The 14,560-nt window shown below is 42.2% G+C and overlaps 1 protein-coding gene and 1 long non-coding RNA gene across 7 annotated transcripts in view; one reads left to right on the top strand and one right to left on the bottom strand.

The window, feature by feature from the left end:
- The window catches only part of ATP8A (ATPase phospholipid transporting 8A1), a 160,963-nt gene that overhangs the window by 123,474 nt on the left and 22,929 nt on the right, over positions 1 to 14,560 (top strand). For all 6 annotated transcript variants that reach the window (XM_074111164.1, XM_074111160.1, XM_074111163.1 and 3 more), the window contains 12 exons: positions 374 to 557; positions 1,456 to 1,616; positions 1,934 to 2,131; positions 2,943 to 3,067; positions 3,898 to 4,050; positions 4,417 to 4,526; positions 5,049 to 5,222; positions 6,480 to 6,660; positions 12,350 to 12,523; positions 13,169 to 13,344; positions 13,924 to 14,055; positions 14,396 to 14,554. In XM_074111164.1, the coding sequence (XP_073967265.1) occupies positions 374 to 557; positions 1,456 to 1,616; positions 1,934 to 2,131; positions 2,943 to 3,067; positions 3,898 to 4,050; positions 4,417 to 4,526; positions 5,049 to 5,222; positions 6,480 to 6,660; positions 12,350 to 12,523; positions 13,169 to 13,344; positions 13,924 to 14,055; positions 14,396 to 14,554 (1,927 nt within the window). The remainder of the gene's footprint in view (positions 1 to 373; positions 558 to 1,455; positions 1,617 to 1,933; positions 2,132 to 2,942; positions 3,068 to 3,897; positions 4,051 to 4,416; positions 4,527 to 5,048; positions 5,223 to 6,479; positions 6,661 to 12,349; positions 12,524 to 13,168; positions 13,345 to 13,923; positions 14,056 to 14,395; positions 14,555 to 14,560) is intronic.
- The window catches only part of LOC141445347 (uncharacterized), an 84,242-nt gene that overhangs the window by 21,302 nt on the left and 48,380 nt on the right, over positions 1 to 14,560 (bottom strand). The window lies entirely within an intron of this gene.

Genomic DNA, 14,560 nt, shown 5'->3' on the forward strand with positions numbered 1-14,560 from the left:
TAAGATACGAGCTTTGTTGTAGGTAGGTATTTGGTATTTAGTGACTAATTTTGCTTGTCATCCGACGATATTAGTCTCGCCTAATGAAGGCACAGAGGTAAAGATTTTTTCTGGGCCCCTTACCGCCCCCCTCTAGGCTTCCAGCCTATTTTGCCTATGGAATGGGGACCTATCAAGCTAGCTTTGACTAAGCGTGTTATGGAAAAGATCTATTAGACCAAGATTAGACCTTTTTCGGCACAAAACAGTTTAATAAAGTATTTTCCATAAGGCCGCTTTTACATTAGGGCGTTAACAACGGGAGACCAACCGTACTGCTAGCGCCCTAATCCACTTTCCAAGGTATTAACCGTTTGTTTTTGTTGTCCCCCAGCGTCCCGTCGTTTCTGCCCCTGTTCCTGTTCGAGCAGTTCCGGCGCTACTCGAACTGCTTCTTCCTGCTGATCGCGCTGCTGCAGCAGATCCCGGACGTGTCGCCCACGGGCCGCTGGACCACCACCACGCCGCTGTTCTTCATCCTCTTTGTCTCCGCGGTCAAGGAGATCGTCGAGGACTTTGTGAGTGCCACCTCTGTCTGATGATAGGGTAGTTGATGCGACCTGATGTTTGCTGCTAACACAGATATGGGTCAGATTTAATTGTCTTTCCATTTTAGTTAGAATTAGCATCGCCACAATGTCGATGCCATATTAATAGTAAAAGCTAGTTTAATCAATATATGGTTCTTAGCTAATTTTCATTAAGGGCCTCCGCTGACTCGCGCGGGTGCACGGCTTGGCGCGGGCGCGGCGTACGGATTCAGTAAGTTTCAATAGAACTAAAATAATTTCCTTGCTCACCCGCGACCTTACGATAGCTAAGCTTATGCAAAATATGCGTGTTCATGCAGTTCCTCCACCTCCACACTGTAAGAACACACACAAATCACACAAACCCATCCATCACCACCACCACACTACACTGACGCGTTTCGAACTCAAACAGAGCTCATCTTCAGAGTGACACAACCGTACACCATGCTACCAGTTGTTAGACTAACGAACCACAACCACCGTTTTAACTTGTCACTGTAACTCCCCAAGTACCCACATACGTTTTATGAAACAAAACAAAACTACCCACAAATTATTAATAATTTTTTTTAACCGTCCTTCAAAACTACCTTGATTTTTTATTTATTTACTGTCAAGGCATGTTTTATTAACTACCATTGCAAAGTAACGCCTGATTCAATAAATTATTTAAAGTTTCAATAGAACAGATACTAGATGACGAAATATTAGATGACGCCGCGCCAAGTCAAGCTGTGCACCCGCGCGAGTTAGCGGAGGCCCTAAAATTCGGTTCAGCAGTTTAAAGACATTGAACTTTGCAACGGCAATGGCGGAGGTTTTTCAGTTTAGTTCCATGTTGTGTTTTTACCCTATTTTTGTTGCCATTTGCATTGTTTCGCAGAAACGCCACCGAGCAGATGACGAGACTAACAACCGTCTGACGGAGGTGCTCCGCGAGGGCCGCTGGGTGTCGCTGCGCTGGTCGGAGCTGTCCGTGGGCGACGTCGTCAAAGTGCTCAACAACCAGTTCTTCCCCGCCGACCTGGTGCTGCTGGCGACCAGGTCAGTGACCGCAATTATCTTAATCCTTTACAAATACAATTAATGAAAAAGTTTATTCGAGTTACACATACATATATCACATGAAAATAGTACAAAAAGGGTTAAGTAAATATAAAAATACAACCGAATTGATAACCTCCTCCTTATTTGAAGTCGGTTAAAAATAATAATTAAACATATTTTTGTGAATGACTCACCCTCTGCAAACAAGCCCAATTTGCCCCCTACTCCATGGTTCAGTTTTGTACTGATCGGAAATTAATCGGACAGTTCCAAAACCTCTATAACCAGTCCTGATCAAAAATGTCATCTTCCAGCGAGCCGCAGGGCATCTCGTTCATAGAGACATCGAATCTGGACGGCGAGACGAACCTAAAGATCCGGCAGGCGCCGCAGGAGACGGTGGCGTTGGACAACGCCGCGGCACTCGCCGGCTTCCGCGCCACCATACAGTGCGAGTCGCCCAACAGGCATCTCTACGAGTTCAACGGCATGCTGAAAGAAGCCAATACCAAGTAGGTGTTTCCCTTTAACCCTTTGATTGAACGACCCATTTTGGGTACAAATGTGTCACCAACACGCCGAGTGTAGACGAAAAAAAAAGTGTATATGTATGTTTGACAATAAACGGCATGACGCCTATAAGCGTCGTTGGCGTGGTAGACACGGCAGTACACGACGCCTTTAGGCGTTCTTGGCGTTCAATTGTTTAACAGCAGGCTCGAATAAATCTTAAGATTTTTTTAAAGATCGAATTAGTTTTTGGAATGTAGGAGTAGTGACTTATGGATGGAGGGCACCACCTCCGCTATTTGCGTTACTTACTATCTAGGCGCAGTGTCCCGAAAAGGGTATTGGCCTCCAACACCAAACTAAGCCATGGATTACGGTCTTGGGCCCGCTCTTGCCTGCTGGCAAGCCCGGGGTTGACCTCGAGATCAAAAAGGTCTCCCTGGAGCCTTCCTCCTCCTGGTCTCTCCAGCGGTACCTGGGACAACCAGCGAGTCTACGAACACTCGGTCGACCCAAGTACGTTCTCTTCACGGCTCGATCTTCTCCCAACCTTTCCACGTATCCAAGCCAAGCCATGCTTTGGTCCTTCCAATGATATTGGGCTCAGACACTAGGTCTTCGGCTATTAGGGTATGCAAGCAATTATTATTTGATAGGATTCCCGGGCGGGTGGGCCAATTGGTAAAACACCTTCGGCGCGTAAAGCCACAGACGGTGCGGGCTCAAATCCCGTCCGGTAATCTGATAATTTCTGATACCTAATATATTCTCTAAAGTGTAATATTAAAACAAATAATGTTATTTATTTTCTAGGATGATACCCCTAGGTTTAGAACAGATGCTGCTTCGTGGTTCCATGCAGCGCAACACGGCGTGGGTGCACGCGGTGGTCGTGTATACCGGCCACGAGACCAAGCTTATGAAGAACTCCACCAAAGGTCAGTGCACGAGCATGAAACAGGAAGAATGCTATTGCTCTAGAGTGGAGAAGGTTGCAATGTTATAGAAAGGTACTGGGTGACCTTGGATCCCTGCTGAAATTTTGCACAGATGCCTTTATGTTGTAGAAAAGAAAGAAAATGTTTTTACAGAAATCCTGCGGGATATGAAATACTTCGAAAAGGTTAAAGACGCAGACATATGACGAGTGAGCATGAAGTAGCAGTAGCGCTTAGCAGAGGGCACAGTATATTTGTCAGTTTGATTGCCGATGACCTTGCAGCAGATTTAGGTTCTTTTTAGCCTAAACATTCTCTTGTTTATCTACTCTTGTTGAATTAGTGTACTGTGTCCGGTTTCAGAAATGGCTGGATCCAACTATTTCCGTGGTTAGCGTAAAATGCGACTGAGGGGCCTGTTGCGAAGACAGCAGTTCTCTCCGTATTGCCACTGAGGGTTTTTCGACAGGCGAAAATCGCTAGATGGCTTTAGTATCGTGAGGATTTAGATATTTATCCAACAAGCGTGACAGAAATTTCTCTCCCCTCATTACGAACGCGGTATGGAAGTCATTGGGAAACTACCGTACTATTTTCCCAGCAATGAAGATTCATTGCCAAGTGCTAATATTCAACCGAAGATGACAGATGATAGATGGCGATGATAATCGTTGATCGTAATGTAAAAAAGTGCCGTGTAAAAGAACCCTTAACGGTCTACTTGCAGAATAAGAGTTTTGATTCTTCTTTTTTTTTGAAGACGACTGCTCTGCCAAGAGCGTAGTAAGTACTTGCGCAGTGAGAGTTGAATTGTTGCACTTTGTCTCCAGCGCCCCTGAAGCGGTCGTCGATAGACAAGCAGACGAACACTCAAATCCTGATGCTGTTCATGATACTGCTGGTGCTGTCGGTGATCAGCGCCGGCTTCAACGAGCTGTGGCTGAGCCGGCGCGCCGGCACCGACTGGTATATATCACTGCACGGTGAGTCACTATACCAATCACTGACCAGCACTTTCCTGACTTTAGGACCTCTACATGCTAGAAGTGGTCGAGGCTGCCAGTTTCAAGCGATATAATAAAATACAATATTGTACACACAATAATTACTAATTGCAAATATTATTAATTGCACACCACAAATCAATACAAAATTTCAATACCAAATGCATGTAAACAAAATTGACTTCCAAATGCGAAATACGCAACAGGCAGCCTGCCATACTTTTTGCTCCGTCCTACTTAGTCATAGTTATTTAGAATGTATAATGTTCTACATTTGCTACGGATAGATCATTGGATGTACCTACCGCTTAACTTTTCTATGAAAGTAATTTTCTTTTGTTCCAGGTGCACAGAACGCGAAGTTCGGCTATAACTTTTTGACATTTTTAATATTGTACAACAATCTTATACCCATATCGTTACAAGTCACAGCGGAAATAGTTAGGTTTTTTCAAGTGAGTACTTTTAAATATTTATTGTTCATACCGTTGCCTGATTTTTCAAATCTAAAAATGAAGTAGATTTGATGTTGCAAGTTTTTGCTGTCGTCATCAAAATCGTTATTTTCTAGTAACAAAATTGTTTTTTCCCAGAACCTTTTCTTCCCAATATGCTTTTTTACTGAAGCTTATTCTCACAATCGCATTTTTTTTCCAATTTTAATCGACACACTTACGCGGAGCTCCTTCTTTTGTGTGTTTTTTTCCTTCGGGCCGATGCAAACATACATAACCTAAACCTACCTATGTTTCTGTGTCGATTAAATTTGGGATAAAACGCGATTGTGAAAATAAGATTCAGTAAAAAAGCATAGGTATTGGGAAAAAATGCAAATAGAAATTATGCTAAGTACTAGGAAATAACGATTTTGAGGGAATGATTTAACCAGCCGATGTTGAGCCCCTTTGTTCACAGCAAATGTGTAAGTAGCTACATTGACGACTGTTCAATGGCATTGAAACCACAAAACTTTTCAGGCAAAATTCATATCGATGGACAGTGAGATGTACCACGCGGCGACTGACACGCCGGCGCAGGCGCGGACCTCCAATCTGAACGAGGAGCTCGGCATGGTCAAATACATCTTCAGCGACAAGACGGGAACCCTCACTGCTAACGTCATGGAGTTCCATAAGTGTTCCATCGCCGAGGTAAGCCTTTAACACGGGGCGAGGAATATCGTACAAGTTTCGTTATATTGCCTGCCTATGTATTTATAAGCGATTGACTATCGACGGCAACGGACTGCTACTCGCGGAATATTTCTCGACTATCTGGTCGTCAGACGTCAAACTTCCTAAATCGATTCCGGTGTTCCAGTAGCTGCAAAGGACCTAAATTTGGCATGGTCAACATCATTTTTGCAAGGCCCTACACATTAGATAGATGACGGATTTTTAAATGTGCAAAAAACAAGAAATTTTCGAGGTGCGAGGCCACTTGGGGTCGACGCTAGCTGACGCGGTTTGCGCGGAGCGGGCGGACGGCTATTGAAAAATAGTAAGGGCAGCGCTGACTGCGCGCGTCGCCTGCAACTGATTATGTCCTTGCACTCCGTGCGCCCGCGCCGGCTAGCATAGGCCCTTCTTTTCTGTAGCCATAGCCTGTGGCCCGCGTCGCCTGTTGGGAGGGTGCGAAGTACTAGGTGGGGATGATGAAATCTATCGCAGCGCTCATGGTGGCCAAAAGTAGAAATAGTTCTTGCTTAATTGTTCTTGTCATCTGTCATACTCATATGAATCTGTCATTAACAAAGCAATTTGTATAGACTTTAACTACCTAATTTTAGTAATAGATGTTTGTGTTATGATGCGAGCTTGAATGATTGAACAGTGTCCCTGTTTTGTTCTTAATTCCTATACATCTCGGACATGTCCAGCAACAATTTTCCTTATGAAACGGTTTGTGGTTGAAATTTTATATTGAGTGATACTCACAAAACCGGTCTTCAAAATGATACTCATTTTGATCTGAAAACGATATTTAATTTATTACTAGCGATATAAGAACAATTATGTCATCTTACTATTATTCAAAGAAACCAATAAGATAGCTTTATCTTTTCGTTTTACAGTAAAAGTACAACTAAACATGAAGTAAACAAACCCTGACATAACGAAAATAAAACACACTTTTTGAATAAGCTTTACTTACCTTATTTAATTTTAATGACCAAAAATGAATTCACAACCTTTTTTTTGTCCACCCAAAACACGGTATCACAGTAATTTTGTATTATAAATTAGTACGTTATTTATAGCTTTGATTTTGACACAATGTCGCGATGAAATTTCAAAACGTCAGAGCATCAGAGCTAAAAAAGTTGCGGACGCTAGGTGGCGCTGATGTCGTGCACAGAGTCCAGTTGACGCGCAGCAGCGGGCTACACGTGGTGTAATGTTTCGCAGATCATGTACAACCGTCCAGGGCCCAACGAGTCGTTCGAGGACACGCCGCTGTACCAGAACCTGAAGCGGCAGCACCCGAGCGCCGCCGTCATCCGCGAGTTCCTCACCATGCTCGCCATCTGCCACACCGTCATACCGGAGAGGCAGGACGGGAAGATCAACTACCATGCTGCTTCGCCAGGTGACAACTGACACCTTTTATCACCTCCCGATATGTTGATGATCACGGGGGGACCGGAGAGTTTGTGGGTAGATGTGGTGTAGACCGTCCTCAATAGATAGATAGATAGATAGAAAAAGTTTATTTCTGCTAAGAGTTACATTTTTAATTTACATTTGTTGTGCCAAACTACAGAGCAGTTTGTCGGCACTTTAGCTCTTGGTTTATAAAGTTACAAAACACAAGTAACGCTTAACATAGGATAGTTAGTATTAAGACTTGCTATGGTTAGTGTTATGTTATGACTTAAGACTATAAAAAGATTTTTTTGTTTTTGTTTTTATACTAAGTATTAGAAAAACCAGACATTTTGAATTACAAGAATGCCATTACACCACGACTTATTATTAAAAAATAATAATATTTTAATTATCTATAAAGAATTTTTTCAATTTCAACTTAAATATATGTTTTTTTGTTTTTTCCATGTCCCTAATGAGTTCACTCGGTAGTTCATTATAAATTTGAGGAATCAGGTAATTACTAGTTCTGCGACCATAATAGTTGGTGACGCTCGGCATAACATATGGTTTAGTCTTTTTAGGACGACTTGAGTAGGTACGGGTCCTTTTCAACACAACATCTGATCTCTCAAAGTACTCCGTTGCCAGAATATATTTAATTTTCTTGTCAATAGGCATTATTTTGCAAACTTTATATAATGTATCATACTCTCCATGGCAATCATTTTTCTGTTTTACGGTCGCAAGGCATTTTAGGAATCTTGTTTGCAATCGTTTTATTTCATTTAAGTGGGTAGGAAACGATCTCCCGTAGCTACTCAGGCCGTAACTGAACACAGGCTCCACCAATGCGTGATACACACAAAACAAAACTGACCTACTTACACTGTACTTGAGGTTATTAAATTGGGTTAACAATATTCGAAGCTTTGCGCATACATTTTTTATGTGAGATTTCCAGTTCATGTCTTGGTCAATAGATAAACCCAAGTACTTTATACACGCAACTTTTTCTATTTGTACACATTTACAGTTTTTACTCTGCTGATGCAAGCAATCATACGTATGACCTACTATACAGATTGGGATGTCTTTAGCTTTACTCATTGGCGACCTAATATGCACATACTTAGTTTTAGTTAAATTCAATATAATGCCATTATCGTGCGACCAGCGTACGATATTGTCAAAATCATCCCGAATACATTGCTGGATTTGAACTGGGTCGGTTCCCGAAAATACAAGACACGTGTCGTCCGCATACATATATGTTGTACAGTTTTTTACTACATTAGTGACACTATTTACATGCATTATATAACCAACGGGCCCGTATACGGAGCCAGTTGGCACGCCAAGAGATACCCGTTTCTCGGTGCTGATTACATTGTTTACTTTGACTTTTATTTTCCTGTCTGATAAGTATGCTTCTAGCCATCGATTAACGGGCCCCCTTATTCCGCACTCTGACATGGCTCTAAGCAATGTGTCATGATCTAGAGTTTCAAAGGCTTTTTTGAAATCTATAAACAAAGCAATTACATGTTGTTTTTTATCGAGTTCCGTATTTATTTTATCCGTAAATTCATGGAGTGCCGTGTGAGTGCCTTTACCGCATTGAAAACCATGCTGGGCTGGGTTGATTACATCGGCCTGCGATAGAAATTTGGACACCTGCGCAATAACTACCTTCTCCACCAGTTTATTAATGCTCGATAGAATGGCTATTGGTCTATAATTGGTGTACTCCAAATGGCTGGATTGTTTATATAGTGGGCCTGATTAAAGATATTTTTAATTTATCCGGATAACACCCTTTTTTAACACATAAGTTGATGAGATGAGCTATTATAGGGCTGATTTCAGCCTTAAAATCCTTAATATCCTTAACTCTTATTCCATCTACGCCCGGTGATTTTTTTTCATTCATTTGATTTATAACTTTAATTACGTCTAGTGCAGTAACTGTTCTAAAAAGTATAGACTTATTCAATTCCCGTACATAGGTTGATCTTTTTAAGAATTTAATGTTACATTTATGTTTTATCTTTTCAATTTCTTGAGTAAAAGTATCGGCAAAATTATTACAAATATTTTGAAGTTCTGATGTTTTTCCTAAGTATTTTGTTATTGTTTCATTGAGGCTACTCTTCTTCCTTCCTAGCCAATTATTGACATTTTCCCATATTTTCCTAAAGTCCCCTTTACAGTCTTCTATTTTTTTCTTTCTAAAATTATTTTTAGTACTAATTATCATTTTATTCGTTTTATTCCTCCATTTTGTATACTCCAATCTAAGGCAGTTATTGCGCGGGTTACCTTTCCATCTTCTAAATAACTCATCTTTTTTGTCTAACATTTTTGACAGGGTTCTATTCATCCAGTCCTGTGACCTATCGTTTCTCTTAACTATTGTTATAATACTACTATTATAAATATTACGAAATACCTCACATAGTGCAGAATATAGTTCAATAGGACACTGAATATCCACAAGCTTGTGCCAATCATACTGACTTAGCTTATCATAAACCTGTTTATTGCTCAGCACAGTTACTGTCGATTGTTCCTTATCACGCACTGCTCCCAGTCCAGAGAACGTCCAGAGAACGTCGCGCCAGTTAGGTAATGATCTGATATTTTGCATGTAAACAAAAACGCACGAACACTCTCACAATTAACACGCGCATACATATGGTCAATGCAGGTTTGCGATAATCTGCCCTTCAATATCTCCTCTCGTGTGAACTCCCGAATCCCGCACTGCAGCCCATATTTACACAGCACATCCTCGTACTTTCGTGCAGTAGAACATATACTCTTGTTTCTTATTTATATCACCTATATATATAATACCATCCTGATGTGAAATATTTCTGAGTACCTCTTCCAGTTCACTCAAGTAGGTTATTTCGTGGCACTTATGTATTCTATATATACCCAGTATGTGCGTCACCCTTCCTAAGGATTTTAATTTGCAGTGTATCATTTCGTAGCTATATCCTGTAAATGAATTACATTCATAGCTATATATATCCTTTACATACATAATGACGCCTCCACCTCTTTGATTTACTCTTAAATTTGTGTACATATCAAAGCCAGGAATCCTAAATAAATCAGCTGATTCCTCTCTGATGCTCACATCAGTTAGTATTATTATAGCTGTACTTTGCAGTACGCTGCTTATTAAAGTTATGAACTCATCAAATCCTTTTTTTATAGACCTTATATTCAAGTGTATAACGTTAAAATCATTCTTGTTGTTCAATATCGTGTTCTTAAATTGTGTGGGTTCTGTAAACTTAGTGAATTCTATGTCTGTATCTTTTAGAAATGATAAAGGGAAGTTTGTACCAGCGCCTTTTTATGTGGACACATACATAGGTAGGTATATTTAAATGATGTAATATATAGGTAGGAACCTACCTCATGTTGCCTTCGGAACGTACAGTTCGATGTCCTGCACTGACCTGACACAATGAGTTTTTTTCTCGTTCTTTATGAGTACTTTACCATTCTTTACCCATATATATTTGAAGCTACCCCGGAGACGATCCTTCACCGCCTTTAGCAGGTCACGGGTTTTTTTGGTCAGGTTCTCGTTGATGTAAATGGGGGCACCTTTGTCCCCCCCATATACGTCATTGTTATGGATAGGCATTTTTCTGGCAGCCAGCCACCGGTCCCGAGCAGGTCTCAAAATCATTTTAACGACCACGGGCCGCGCGCCGATCTTTTTCTGCTGCTTACCCTCAGTATCTCTTTTTATACTTCCTCCAACTCTCCATGCCGACTCAATTTCTTGTTTTTGCAATCCATAAATTACGCCCAATTTGGGAATAATCTCCTCAAGTTTCTCTCCCTCAACTTCCATAAGACCAATGACTTCTATATAATTTTCCTTTCCCTTCATCTCAATCGCATCAATTCGCTCTTCTAGCGCCAGGTTACATTTTTCCAAGTAGATATTTTTATTCTGCACCTCTCTGACCTTATCCCACATTTTTTTCAACCTTCCGGTATATTCTTCCTTGAACTGAACCAATTCTTGGTACTTTTCTGCATAGAAGTCGACTGTCGACTTGATTTCCTCTAACTGTTGGTGGATAGATGCTACGATCTCCAACTTGCCATAAACCGCCTCCAATTTGCCGTTAACTTCTTGTAGCAGCTGTTCCACAGTCACTGTACCCGGATTGACGTCAATTTTAGACAGCCTTTTCGGCGGTGTACGCCGGACGCATTCTTCACATGCCTCGTCTTTTAAAAAACGCTGAAGGTCCTTTACGCAATGTTTATGGAACGTCCCGGCACACGCCCCCTTGCATTTGACATGATCCGTCTTTCCGAGCGACATAAACAACTTGCATTTCCTACACTGCACCATGTTTCCGATTTACCGTTATGCGCACTCGCCACGCAACAAGTAATTATCGACCGCACGCCAAGAGCGTCGCGCGATGACTAATAATCTACCCTCGATTACAAAAAAAATAAAATATCAAGCTACGAAGGTGGGAAATAAAAAGAATGACGTAAATATCATCAAATTCTATCGAGAAATGGGCATAACTTTTTTTGCCACGCACAATAAAATATGGTAGCAGCTTCCTAGGTTAGTATTCCCGTAATGCAACTTCGATCTTTATAAAACGAGCCTATCAGTCTCACAAAGGGTCGGCAAAGGGCTTCGTGTTGCGGGTGTCCATACGCGGGGTTAATTGCTTCCCATCAGGTGAACTGCATGCTCAAGCTCCCTCTTGTATATATATGAAAAAGACTTTTGTACACCGGAAAACAGATGGCCGTTAGGGCTGAAAAGTTGTCGAATGGAGACCGCGGATTGATATGTGCACCGGAGACGTCCACCAAAGAAATCGCGGGTTCACGATGAATGCAGGCGCCGCTTCTAATTCTAACCGAAGCAACTGGAGGTTTATCGGGGAGACCTATGGCCAAAGCTTCCACAACACGGCGACAGATTCATCAGCAGATGTTATCTGCGAATGCATCCATGGACGTGTGGACGGGGTAATTTGCTCGTCTGCGGTAGGTATTTAAGGTCGGCAGATGCATCTGCCACCGATCCGTTTGCTGTCGGTTTTTGTGGCACGCATCAAAGGGATCTTGTTTTTGGACCCAATTGAAAGTTTCGATATAGTTACAAAATTACGATATTTATTCCTCACAAGATTTCGTGACGTTTTCTTGACGCCTGTTTTATGCAATTTATGTTTTATGATCTCGTACTAAGGACTTAATAATTTGTTGACAAAACGAATTTCTTGTTAATTATATGACAGGACAACTTTTTGAGAAATATTCATTTATCGGCCCGGATAATACCGACCCGATTTGAGGTGAGTTTGTATGGGGGTGTACACAAAAAATCGGGTCGGTATTATCCATGATCATCATAATCAGCCGGAAGACGTCCACTGCTGAACAAAGGCATCCCCCTTAGAACGCCACAATGAACGACAACTCTCCACTTCTCTCACGATGTCGGCAGTCCACCTGGTGGGAGGCTGCCAACGCTTCGTCTTCCGGTTCGTGGTCGCCACTCGAAGACTTTTCTCCCCCAACGGTTATCTGTTCTTCGAGCGACGTGGCCCGCCCATTACCACTCACCCACCCACCCCATTGTCACCGTCACCCATGATGATGAATGGGTGTTGTTCCAGACGAGCGCGCGCTGGTGCTGGGCGCGGCCATGTACGGGTACGTGTTCAGCGCGCGCACGCCGGGCGCGGTGGCCGTGGACGCGGGCGGCACCACGCTCACCTACCAAGTGCTCAACGTCATCGAGTTCACCTCCGCGCGGAAGCGGATGAGCCTGCTCGTCAGGACGCCCACAGGTTACATGTTACGCTTTGAAACGTTTGAAAGGGTTACAAGATTGGTTTGTTTATGGCCACATCGGCTGCGAGTGTTCGATGTTTTTAAAAGTTGTCGATAATTGTGCTGAATTTTAAACACGAATAGAGTAGCAAAAATTTATAGTTATTTTACTTAAATATACTGTAAGTAATGTTATAATATTTATAATTATTTAAAAAATCAGAAAAGCTATGCTTGAGCGGGGAATCTAACCTGGGTCTTCATCAGCCCGAAACGCGTCCCGTACTCCTACACCAGCTCCAAGCTTTCATTTGATGGCATCCCAATACATCAGACTGTTACTATTTTTATAATTTGCGACCGCGAATATTTGTTGTTATCTAAGTTAGTCCTGTCAACTAGTCGGAAAATTAATTTGAGTTCTATAGATGCAATGCACAGATTTTCAATCCGCATTCGCCTCGCGTGAGAACTACGGTCTAATCTACGGTCTATGAGAGCATGTTGATACCCTGCATTAGAAAATACATAGGTCGAGATGATGATGATTCCTTAAATCGTCAGGCGAGATAAAACTGTACTGCAAAGGAACAAAGTTCGTGAAGCCCAATGAGGGTCGAGAAGTTGATGTTGATGATGATGATGATTCCTTCAATCGCCAGGCGAGATCAAGCTGTACTGCAAAGGCGCGGACTCTGTGATCTACCCGCGGCTGGCGGGCGGGCCCGAGCACGCCAAATACGCTGAGGCCACTCTGGCGCACCTCGAGGCCTTCGCCTGCGACGGACTGCGCACGCTCGTGTTCGCCGTCGCCGATATACCCGAACAGGTGTACCAGGTGAGACTGGTATTGTCTATGGGCGGTTTCAGACTTGCGTTTTTTTTTGTGCGTAGGTATACACGGTGGTTTCGGCATACGCGCCTTCCAAAAACGAGCTTATATACGCAAATAAAACGCTAGTCTGAAACCGCCCTATGCGTAGCATCTGCAATGGCATTCTCCATCTTTCTACCAGTGAGAGCACATTTAATAAGCGATAGGGCTAGTGAAAAAGAAGGCAAGATGTCTTTATTCAATTAAGGCTTATGACAAGAATAATGTATGTACCACCGATTTAGAAAACTTTGGAAAGAAATATTGCACTATACACACACAACAATACACGACACGATACTCACGATACGATATACGAGACACGTTAAGAATAGGTATGTTTTGCTACTGACTGACTGCTGTGCTGAAATCCTGTTATGTTTGACAGATATCTGTGATGCCGTCCTTGTTTATTTTGTTCTATTAAACGGAGGTGGTATCACAGGCATATCTTGCAAAAATAACAGGAACATCCTTAGGTGCTTTTACTCATTGTGAACTCTACATGTGGCGCGTTTCGAAATCTCTCCATTTTTTTTTCAGGAATGGTCTAACACGTATCACAAAGCGACTTTAGCTATTCAGAATCGAGAGCAGAAGATCGAGGAGGCGGCGATACTGATAGAAAACAACTTGCGGTTGCTCGGCGCCACCGCCATCGAAGACAAACTGCAGGTACACTTGAACTAGTTTGCTAATGTCATTCGGAAGTCGCAGAAAAAAATCGGTTTTCTTTTTTTTCTTGGTGATTCTAAAGAAGTAAAAGTCCAAAGCGAAATTAATATTCTAGTTGATGTACCCCCTGGAACTAAAAAGTATACGGTTCAATTCGCTCTGTAAGTCGAGAGGGAACTATTTTACTGGTTTTGGTCTTTTCGGAAAACCTTCTTCAAAGGAAAAGACAACAGTGGGGTGCCCGACGCGCGTCGTTACATTGACAATCCGAACACTCAGTACCATTGTTTAGATTCCAAGATTCTTTTATTTAGATGCCTTTTTGAACACTGTTTATTAGGACGGCGTGCCGGAGACGATAGCGGCGCTCCTCAAAGCTAACATCAACGTGTGGGTGCTGACCGGGGACAAACAAGAAACTGCCATCAACATCGCGCACTCCGCGCAACTCATACACGCGAATATGCCGCTCGTAATACTCAATGAGGATAGCTTGGATGTGAGT

Source organism: Choristoneura fumiferana, chromosome 2 (genome assembly GCF_025370935.1).
Source record: "Choristoneura fumiferana chromosome 2, NRCan_CFum_1, whole genome shotgun sequence".
Classification (NCBI taxonomy): domain Eukaryota; kingdom Metazoa; phylum Arthropoda; class Insecta; order Lepidoptera; family Tortricidae; genus Choristoneura; species Choristoneura fumiferana.